General features: G+C 40.0%; 1 protein-coding gene across 1 annotated transcript; it reads left to right on the forward strand.

The window, feature by feature from the left end:
* The first annotated feature begins 4,194 nt into the window (after positions 1–4,194).
* On the forward strand, positions 4,195–6,226 carry LOC115786217 (predicted GPI-anchored protein 58). The gene is made up of 5 exons (XM_030738272.1): positions 4,195–4,286; positions 4,373–4,459; positions 4,903–5,424; positions 5,534–5,574; positions 5,671–6,226. The coding sequence occupies exons 3-5, from the start codon at positions 5,206–5,208 to the stop codon at positions 6,224–6,226; spliced, it is 816 nt and encodes a 271-aa protein (XP_030594132.1). The 5' UTR covers positions 4,195–4,286; positions 4,373–4,459; positions 4,903–5,205.
* The last annotated feature ends 4,585 nt before the right edge of the window (positions 6,227–10,811 follow it).

A 10,811-nucleotide genomic window follows, 5' to 3' on the forward strand; every position in this document is an offset into this window, starting at 1 on the left:
GATGGGATGTATGTGCTACTGACACACTTACCGCCATCTTGGAAAAACGTCAGTCCAACGCATTACTGACGGGAGAGAGCACTGAGTACAGAGAGATGAGATCGTGTAAAGAAAAATGTTATTAGAGTGGTAGTTTTTGGCATTTGATGACATACCTGATCCCAAGAGGTATTGAAGAACGAGGATTTGTCCAGTTCTTTTGATTTCTGTTCTCCGGTGAGTGTTGTATATGACTTGTGTATCAGAGTACTGCGATTAGTTAAACCAAGCTAGCAATGCTATGGTGACTTGCTTCACCATACCACAAGTTTTGATGTAATTGTATTTGTCTGCATTATACTGTGAAATGATTACTTAAAACCAATCGGAGAAAGTGTGAAACTATGTGTAGGACAGAACTTGATGACAAGAAATGATCATAAGCAGGCAGTTACACTACTGCATGACATGCTAGTGCTATGTGTGATACGTGATGCAGTAGTATGACACTGTGTAATGACCTGTAAACTGCTGCATAGATTATTGCAGTTGTGAATGAGTTTTACCAGATCTGGTGTTATTAATTTCTGTCTGAAAAGAGTGATATTGATGTTAATGTTCACCTGCTTGTGCAGGTTGGTTTTTTGTTTACCTGATTCAAGTTGGGACTGGTTAGACGTGGAGCCACGACTGTGTCCGTGAGCCGCTGACGTACTGGATGCCCTAAAATATCTCCACAGTGGACCCATTCGTATTCCAGCCCTCATCACAGACAGATAAGCTTGAACCATTGTGCACAAAATCACACTACCCGGGTAGTTTTATATTTTTGGAGCTCTGAGCTATTTTTTATTATTTTGTGGACATTTTATAATCCATTTTTGGATCCTCTTTTTTTTGGGTAAAAGACTGAAACAAATGTAAAGAAGGATTTAAAGGACAATACATGGTGAATATATAAAGTGTAAGGACTGAACTACAAGAACTGAACTAAACAAAGGGTTGCAGGAAAAGAAAGAAATTATTAATTTTTGGTATTCATTTGGTTGTTGAATAAATGCCGGCTTTGTTTACTTACAAGCAATTGTCTGATTTCATCTCACCTATACTCCTCCTTTAGGATCTAGAGTAGTGAGTGCGTGTATTACTGCTTTATACACGTTACAAATAGAATAGAATGCCTTTATTGTCATTATACAGGATGTATAATGAGATTGGATACTAGCTTTGATATTAGTATTCTCAGTGCACTGCTAAAATTAAGACATTGTTCTCACAATTCTGAATATGATCTTTAAATACTGGCTTTGAGCTTAGAATTCTCAGTGTGTTGGTAGAATTCTTCCTTTGTTGTGACAATTCTTAGAAGTTTAGAATTCTCAGTGAGTTGGTAGAATTCTTCCTTTGTTGTGACAATTGTTAAAATTCTAAGACGCTTAGAATTCTCAATGTTTTGGTAGAATTCTTCCTTTGTTGTGACAATTCTTAGAATTCTTAGAAGTTTAGAATTCTCAGTGTGTTGGTAGAATTCTTTCTTTGTTGTGACAATTCTTAATTTGATCTTTCTTTAATACTAGCTTTGATATTAGAATTCTCAGTGCACTGCTAGAATTAAGACATTGTTCTCACAATTCTGAATATGATCTTTGAATACTGGCTTTGAGCTTAGAATTCTCAGTGTGTTGGTAGAATTCTTCCTTTGTTGTGACAATTCTTAGAAGCTTAGAATTCTCAATGTGTTGGTAGAATTCTTCCTTTGTTGTGACAATTCTTAGAATATTCTTAGAACCTTAGAATTCTCAATGTGTTGGTAGAATTCTTTCTTTGTTGTGACAATTCTTAATTTGATCTTTCTTTAATACTAGCTTTGATATTAAAAGTCTCAGTGCACTGCTAGAATTAAGACATTGTTCTCACAATTCTGAATATGATCTTTGAATACTGGCTTTGAGCTTAGAATTCTGTGTGTTGGTAGAATTCTTCCTTTGTTGTGACAATTCTTAAAAGCTTAGAATTCTCAATGTGTTGGTAGAATTCTTCCTTTGTTGTGATAATTCTTAGAATTCTTAGAAGCTTAGAATTCTCAATGTGTTTGTAGAATTCTTCCTTTGTTGTGAGAATTCTCAATGTGTTGATAGAATTTTTCCTTTGTTGTGACAATTCTTAATTTGATCTTTCTTTAAAACTAGCTTTGATATTAGAACTCTCAGTGCACTGCAAGAATTAAGACATTGTTCTCAAATTCTGAATATGATCTTTGAATACTGGCTTTGCGCTTAGAATTCTCAATGTGTTGGTAGACTTCTTCCTTTGTTGTGATAAGTTTTAGAATTCTTAGAAGCTTAGAATTCTCAATGTGTTTGTAGAATTCTTTCTTTGTTGTGACAATTGTTAAAATTCTAAGAAGCTTAGAATTCTCAATGTTTTGGTAGAATTCTTCCTTTGTTGAGACAATTCTTAATTTGATCTTTCTTTAATAGAATAGAATAGAATGCCTTTATTGTCATTATACAGGATGTACAATGAGATTGGTTACTAGCTTTGATATTAGTATTCTCAGTGCACTGCCTCCCGGGTGCCGTTGTTCTCTGTTCCATTTGTTCCATTTGCTCCATTTGCTCCATTTGCTCCTGTGACACTACCTGCGCGACACCGGTAGAAGGCGCTGCGCGACACCGGCAGAAAGCTCAGAGCTTCGGACAAACCGTAAGTACAGATTCATTAAATTTTTCTTTCTTTCCTTTATTTTAATGGAAAAACTGAGAAAACCGCTCACAAATCTATTATTTCAGACTCGCAGGAGGTTCTCTGAGCTAACCGAGCTGTTTGTTTACTCTGACTTTATTTGTTGCTTTACGATGTTTAGCTAATGTAGCGGCTGGGATTTAACGTCCGCACACAGTCACTTATTAATATTACTGCGATTTATCAAACACACTGTCAGTGACTGTGGTATAGTTCATACGTTTAAACTGTATATATTCACTTGTTGTTACACGGCCAAACTCCATCACGTCTGTAGCTGCTTAGAACTTGTTTATACTTGACTAAAAAATGACTGAAATGATAAATGCATGATGTGAGCATGATTCTCACTCACTGTGTTTTCTCCTATCAGTTTCACCAGCTTTTAACCGAATAAGTGAGTTTTCTTTCAAAAACAGTTTCACCAGCTTTTAAATGAAAAAGTGAGTTTGAATTTTCACTGTAATCACTCCATTTAATCTCTCACACACTCAGCAGCTTTCTGACTTATCTCGAAGCGCTCTTGCAGTCACACTTTTGTCTTCTCTTTAGGTGGAGCATCCTAAATTTAGGAGGACCCCCTCAGCAAGGAGGCTACAGGGCAAAGGGTCCGGAGGAGGTGGGTGCAGAGGCCTGTGCCCACGTTGCCTCAGAGGGTGGCGATGCCAGCAACGCCACCCTCACGCTGAGCCGGTGGAAGGTTCAGTTTGGCCGTTACCAGGGTCAGACCTTCCACTGGCTGATGGAGAACGACGTGGGCTACGCTGTCAACCTGGTTGCCTCCCACCAGAAGGAGCGAGAGAGGACAGGTTCTCAGTCCCCACTCATGGCCAACAAGGTGTGCTCTGTCAGCCAGATTCATTCATACTCAACAGTCTGATGACAGCTTTAACACTTCTGTGTGTGCTCGTAGGACGCCTTCACCCGCTACGCCTCAGCGTACCCTGACTTTGTGGAGGCGGTCAGGTTCCACCGTGCGTTTGAGGAGGCGCGTGCGAAGTCCCTCCAGCCTGGTCAGGAGGGACAGGCTCTTGTTGGCTTTGGGGACTTCAAATTTGAGACCCTGCAGGGCCTTTATGAGTCTCAGGAGCCCAAGAAGAAACGGTATGTTGTAGCTGAGATAAAATTATTTCCATATTAACATCTAAGTCAGCTTCTTCCTGAATAACCTCAGTTATAAGTTTTAAGTTTGCCTCATCTCTGCAGGTTTGTCAACTACCTGCGAAGGACGGCACCAGCTCCTGGGTCACAGATGGAGAACGCCGTCCGTTATGTCAAGAAGAGAGACCGACAGAGAGCGAGTGCTGCTACAGCCGCCACCAGCAGCAGCAGCAGCACAGCCTCTGTCTCAGCTGCAAAGATGGGGCCCAAAAGCACTTCACAGTACGCATTTCATTTAGTGTTTGTCTGCCTTTGATCACCTGAACATATTTGAAGAAGAAATGCTCATGTTGTGTCCTGTTTCAGGTTTGCAGCCTTTGTTTCCGGGCGACGTTCTCTGTCTGTGGTGGAAATGCAGGCAAAAGTTAAGAAACTGGCGGCCCCTAAACCTGTGTTTCCAGGTAAGCTGAAGTTCTGCTTCACTAAAACACAAAACTGCTGTTTGCTTTTTTCTTCAAACCTCATTTTTTGTGTGTTCTTGTTCCAGCTTCCTTCACACCAGCTCTTCCCACCAGGACATCTGAAGAACCTACAAATGAAGAGCTGGTTCAGGCAGCAGTTCACACTGAGGAGTGTAAGTAACTGAACTTTTATCCATCTCACATTTTTATAATAACAGAAAGACTTGCATTCATGTTCTCTGCTGTTTTTATTCTTTCTTTCTTATATTTTGATGCAAACACAGAAGAGGGGAAAGCAGATGAAGGTTTGTGTTTCATTAAATACTCGGTGGGTTTCCTCTCTGCTCACTAACTGAGCTGCTGCCATTCAGCTTTGACATCACAGCTAATCAGAGCACCCTCAGATAATTAATCTCATTATTTAAACACGTGGCTTCTCCTCCACCTTCCTGCATTCCTCCATCAACAAGTACAGTCCTCCACCTTCATCTGAACACTTTCCACTCCGTCCTCCCCTGGCCCCTGTGTCTCTCTGCTCTCCTGCTTCTACTCTGTCTTTACTTTAAAAATCAAACTCTTCGTGAACTAAATCATCTGTTTCTCTTTCATTCAGCAGCCTCTGACGTACAGGCACCTCGCTCACAGCACCTGCATCCACCTCCTACCACTTCATCACAGGAGGAGCCAACAGATGAGGAGCTGCTGGAGGCCTCACAGGAGCTGGATCCAAGTGTGGACACAACAGCTCCTGCTGCTCCTCCCCATGAGGCTCCCCCTCCATCTCTGGCCGCTCCCCCTCCATCTCTGGTGATGCGATGTTATCGGGGTGGAGTACCTGTACCAGCAAACAGGCGTCGTGCTTGAGGATGTCAGCCTGGACCCTGACACTCCGGATGAGGCTGCTGCCGTTGACACCCTCATGGAGGTGGATGAGGGGATCGAGGAGGACGTCGGGGACCCCACCATCTTTAAACCTGATCCACCCCCGACCACCAGCACAGTGGCAGCAGCTCAGTCAGCTGATCCAGCTGAAGCACCCAAGTCTGAGCCATCTACTCCAGCTGCCCCCCATCAACATGCCCCTCCTGAGGCCCCTGAGGTCCAGGCTCCTGCTCCTCAGCACTCCTCAGACTCTAAGGTAACACTCTGTGCTACACACATTGCTAATGAGGATGTCACTGTGGAAACTGTCCTATTTTATGCTGCTTTCCTCTTCACCCTCCTTTTGTGTCTTATATTACTCTCAGGATGAGGTCCATGGTCCTGAAGGTCAGCCCGGGTATCAGAGGTATAAGAACTGACATTAAACTATTTTGTCTCTATGTTAAAGTTTATCGTAGGATGCAGATCAGGAGTCTAAAGGCAGCTTATGTTGATTTTTCAGGTTCTGCAGACGCCAGAAATCCTGCGAGAGGGCTGTGCAGGAGCAGGGACTTGGAATGGTTCCTGCTCCAGCTGCTGCTGACCAGCCTCTCCCAGCAGCTAAAGGGCTGTCCTTGGAGCAGGTGGGACAAGGACAGCCCTTTACTTCCGGCATCCCAGAGGAACAGCCTGGACCCTCCAGCAGGGGACTGCCACCTCCACCAGACCAGCCTCGACCCGTCACTGTCATTCTTCTATCTCTGCTGAGACCTCTGCTGCCCACCTCAGGCTCTGCCGCTCCCCCGGCTCCTCTTCTTGGACCACCGGGTGTTCCCTGCACTACCGCCTACAGGAAGAGGAAGGTGGTGGAGGCTTCTCCTGCTGCTGCTGCTGGGCAGGGTCCCCCCCAAGGACAGAAAGCCCGCTGGCTGTACGCCTGCAGCAAGTGTGGCCAGCCTAGAAGGCTCGACACTGGCCACACTCGCATTGCAGGTGTGTCCTACTGTGCGGCTGTCGGTGGGAAGACTGTGGAGGAGTGGAAGGAGGACATGAAACGGTGTGACCCCCCAAAGCCGTGAACATGTTCATTTTGTTCTGTATTCAAGTTATTTTACTAATGTTTTCTTTTAATTAAAGATGCATCTTCGTTGACACTTCTTTCCTTCATTGTTCTGCATGGAAAAACAACCTGACAAGGTCAACAGGTCAAACAGTTCATATACACTTTATTTACAACACACCTGCTTTCATAGCAGTTTCTGAGAGGTGATTTCAGCTCCTGAACACTGAATTACAGTTATTCACAGTTACATCATGGACTTCGAAGAAGAAGAAACAGCCTTTATTGTCCCACAGAGGGGAAATTTGGGAGTTCATTTCAAGAACCAAAAAAAATAAATAAAAAAAAGTCAGTATCCTGCCTTAACCACACATTTTAGTTCTTCACTCACACCGAGTGTCAAACTGAGTCATGTTGAAGCAGAAAGAAAAAATCTGCAGAGCGACATCAGAGGTGTTGCGGACAGACAAAAGCACACACAGTGCTACGTCCCTACTTTAACACATTTTAATACACAGCGTGGAGCTAAAAATACGTTTTCATAATATTTTGGCCTTTAAGGCTCCTAAAGGAGGCCTTGCGATCTCCATCTATTAGCAGGTAACAAGTTACTGCAGCAGCAGTAGTGCAGAAAGTGAGGATGCTCTGATGCAGGATCTGTGTGAGGACAGCCATCTCATTCAGTCTGAAGTGCTCTCTCCGTTTATTGTTCGCAGCCTACAAACTCCAGATAGATACTTTATTGATCCCGCGAGGGAAATTATTGAGTTACAGCAGCAAGAACATAGTACAATCTACACTAAACAGACACAGTTGCAAAAAGATGTAATACAGAAGTGTGTCTGTGTGGATTCTCAGTCATCCAGGTCATAGTAGTCTCTGGAGCTTGAAAAAAGGCGACTGGGGATCTTGACTGGTGTGACTGGTGTGTTCACCTGTCACAAAGGTGTTGTAAAAGGACATTCTTTAACAGCAGCGGGGTTTATCTTCCTGGACTCTTTTCTGTCCTCCTGCTGGAGTGAAGGATGAGAGTCCATCTGGTCCCGGCGCAGGACCGAAGCAGCATCCAAACCGGCCTGCTGTTCAGAAGCCAACAGGGACACTTTTATTTATTGTAACCTCGTTACTGTTTATCCTCTGTGCAATACCTTTGCTGATGCTACACTCAATTTTCCCGTCGTGGGACTAATAAAGGGATTTCTTACCTTCCTTCTCAAACTATAAATTATATATAATTTCATATATAATAGTGATAGAACAAAATGAAAATATTAAAATCTAAGTAAAGAAAAGTAACAGACTGACAATGTGCAGGAGAGTAGTGCAAATTGCATTAATAAACATATGTACGTTATGAACCTGAAAGACAGTTGCACAAAGATATCGTACGGTTTGATAAACTCCGTTCTTTAACAGCAGCGGGGCTTATCTTTCCTTCTTTTCCCACGCTAACTTTGGCTGACATCCTTGTGCCGAGCTGGGATCGAACCGACGACCTTCTGCTTCTCAGCAAACCCATGGCGCAGGACCCCCCCTCTCCCCCTCTCCCCACAGAGAAGAACGGACAGCAGCTTCACTGCTAGAATTAAGACATTGTTCTCACAATTCTGAACATGATCTTTGAATACTGGCTTTGCACTTAGAATTCTCAGTGTGTTGGTAGACATCTTCCTTTGTTGTGACAATTCTTAGAATTCTTAGAAGCTTAGAAATGTCAGTGTGTTGGTAGAATTCTTCCTTTGTTGTGACAATTCTTAATTTGATCTTTCTTTAATACTAGCTTCAATATTAGAATTCTCAGTGCACTTCTAGAATTAAGACATTGTTCTCACAATTCTGAATATGATCTTTGAATACTGGCTTTGAGCTTAGAATTCTCAGTGTGTTGGTAGAATTCTTCCTTTGTTGTGATAAGTTTTAGAATTCTTAGAAGCTTAGAATTCTCAATGTGTTGGTAGAATTCTTCCTCTGTTGTGACAATTCTTAGAAGCTTAGAATTCTCAATGTGTTGGTAGAATTCTTCCTTTGTTGTGACAATTCTTAATTTGATCTTTCTTTAATAGAATAGAATAGAATGCCTTTATTGTCATTATACAGGATGTACAATGAGATTGGATACTAGCTTTGATATTAGTATTCTCAGTGCACTGCTAGAATTAAGACATTGTTCTCACAATTCTGAATATGATCTTTGAATACTGGCTTTGAGCTTAGAATTCTCAGTGTGTTGGTAGAATTCTTCCTTTGTTGTGACAATTCTTAGAAGTTTAGAATTCTCAGTGAGTTGGTAGAATTCTTCCTTTGTTGCGACAATTGTTAAAATTCTAAGATGCTTAGAATTCTCAATGTTTTGGTAGAATTCTTTCTTTGTTGTGACAATTCTTAATTTGATCTTTCTTTAATAGAATAGAATAGAATGCCTTTATTGTCATTATACAGGATGTACAATGAGATTGGATACTAGCTTTGATATTAGTATTCTCAGTGCACTGCTATAATTAAGACATTGTTCTCACAATTCTGAATATGATCTTTGAATAATGGTTTTGAGCTTAGAATTCTCAGTGTGTTGGTAGAATTCTTCCTTGTTGTGACAATTCTTAGAAGTTTAGAATTCTCAGTGAGTTGGTAGAATTCTTTCTTTGTTGTGACAATTATTAAAATTCTAAGATGCTTAGAATTCTCAATGTTTTGGTAGAATTCTTCCTTTGTTGTGACAATTGTTAAATTCTAAGACGCTTAGAATTCTCAATGTTTTGGTAGAATTCTTTCTTTGTTGTGACAATTCTTAATTTGATCTTTCTTTAATACGAGTTTTGATATTAAAAACTCTCAGTACACTGCTAGAATTAAGACATTGTTCTCACATTCTGAAGATGATCTTTGAATACTGGCTTTGAGCTTAGAATTCTCAGTGTGTTGGTAGAATTCTTCCTTTGTTGCGACAATTTTTAAAATTCTAAGATGCTTAGAATTCTCAATGTTTTGGTAGAATTCTTTCTTTGTTGTGACAATTCTTAATTTGATCTTTCTTTAATAGAATAGAATAGAATGCCTTTATTGTCATTATACAGGATGTACAATGAGATTGGATACTAGCTTTGATATTAGTATTCTCAGTGCACTGCTATAATTAAGACATTGTTCTCACAATTCTGAATATGATCTTTGAATAATGGTTTTGAGCTTAGAATTCTCAGTGTGTTGGTAGAATTCTTCCTTTGTTGTGACAATTCTTAGAAGTTTAGAATTCTCAGTGAGTTGGTAGAATTCTTTCTTTGTTGTGACAATTATTAAAATTCTAAGATGCTTAGAATTCTCAATGTTTTGGTAGAATTCTTCCTTTGTTGTGACAATTGTTAAAATTCTAAGACGCTTAGAATTCTCAATGTTTTGGTAGAATTCTTTCTTTGTTGTGACAATTCTTAATTTGATCTTTCTTTAATACGAGTTTTGATATTAAAACTCTCAGTACACTGCTAGAATTAAGACATTGTTCTCACAATTCTGAAGATGATCTTTGAATACTGGCTTTGAGCTTAGAATTCTCAGTGTGTTGGTAGAATTCTTCCTTTGTTGTGACAATTCTTAGAATTCTTAGAAGCTTAGAATCTCAATGTGTTGGTAGAATTCTTCCTCTGCTGTGACAATTCTTAGAAGCTTAGAATTATCAATGTGTTGGGAGAATTCTTCCTTTGTTGTGACAATTCTTAATTCGATCTTTCTTTAATACTAGCTTTGATATTAGAATTCTCAGTGCACTGCTAGAATTAAGACATTGTTCTCACAATTCTGAATATGATCTTTGAATACTGGCTTTGAGCTTAGAATTCTCAGTGTGTTGGTAGAATTCTTCTTTTGTTGTGACAATTCTTAGAAGCTTAGAATTCTCAATGTGTTGGTAGAATTCTTCCTTTGTTGTGATAATTCTTAGAACTCTTGGAAGCTTGGAATTCTCAATGTGTTTGTAGAATTCTTCCTTTGCTGTGAGAATTCTCAATGTGTTGATAGAATTTTTCCTTTGTTGTGACAATTCTTAATTTGATCTTTCTTTAAAACTAGCTTTGATATTAGAACTCTCAGTGCACTGCTAGAATTAAGACATTGTTCTCACAATTCTGAATATGATCTTTCAATACTGGCTTTGCACTTAGAATTCTCAGTGTGTTGTAGACATCTTCCTTTGTTGTGACAATTCTTAGAATTCTTAGAAGCTTAGAAATGTCAGTGTGTTGGTAGAATTCTTCCTTTGTTGTGACAATTCTTAATTTGATCTTTCTTTAATACTAGCTTCAATATTAGAATTCTCAGTGCACTTCTAGAATTAAGACATTGTTCTCACAATTCTGAATATGATCTTTGAATACTGGCTTTGAGCTTAGAATTCTCAGTGTGTTGGTAGAATTCTTCCTTTGTTGTGATAATTCTTAGAATTCTTAGAAGCTTAGAATTCTCAATGTGTTGGTAGAATTCTTCCTCTGTTGTGACAATTCTTAGAAGCTTAGAATTCTCAATGTGTTGGTAGAATTCTTCCTTTGTTGTGACAATTCTTAATTTGATCTTTCTTTAATAGAATAGAATAGAATGCCTTCATTGTCATTATA

The sequence above is a fragment of the Archocentrus centrarchus genome, chromosome 9, assembly GCF_007364275.1.
Source record: "Archocentrus centrarchus isolate MPI-CPG fArcCen1 chromosome 9, fArcCen1, whole genome shotgun sequence".
In the NCBI taxonomy this organism is placed as follows: Eukaryota; Metazoa; Chordata; class Actinopteri; order Cichliformes; family Cichlidae; genus Archocentrus; species Archocentrus centrarchus.

Excerpts from the sequence above, each read along its gene's own strand:
- LOC115786217 (XM_030738272.1), top strand. The coding sequence starts at position 5,206 with ATGGAGGTGGATGAGGGGATCGAGGAGGACGTCGGGGACCCCACCATC. Across the intron at positions 5,425-5,533 it reads AGCACTCCTCAGACTCTAAG|GATGAGGTCCATGGTCCTGA; the intron begins GTAACACTCTGT and ends TATTACTCTCAG. Across the intron at positions 5,575-5,670 it reads GGTCAGCCCGGGTATCAGAG|GTTCTGCAGACGCCAGAAAT; the intron begins GTATAAGAACTG and ends TTGATTTTTCAG.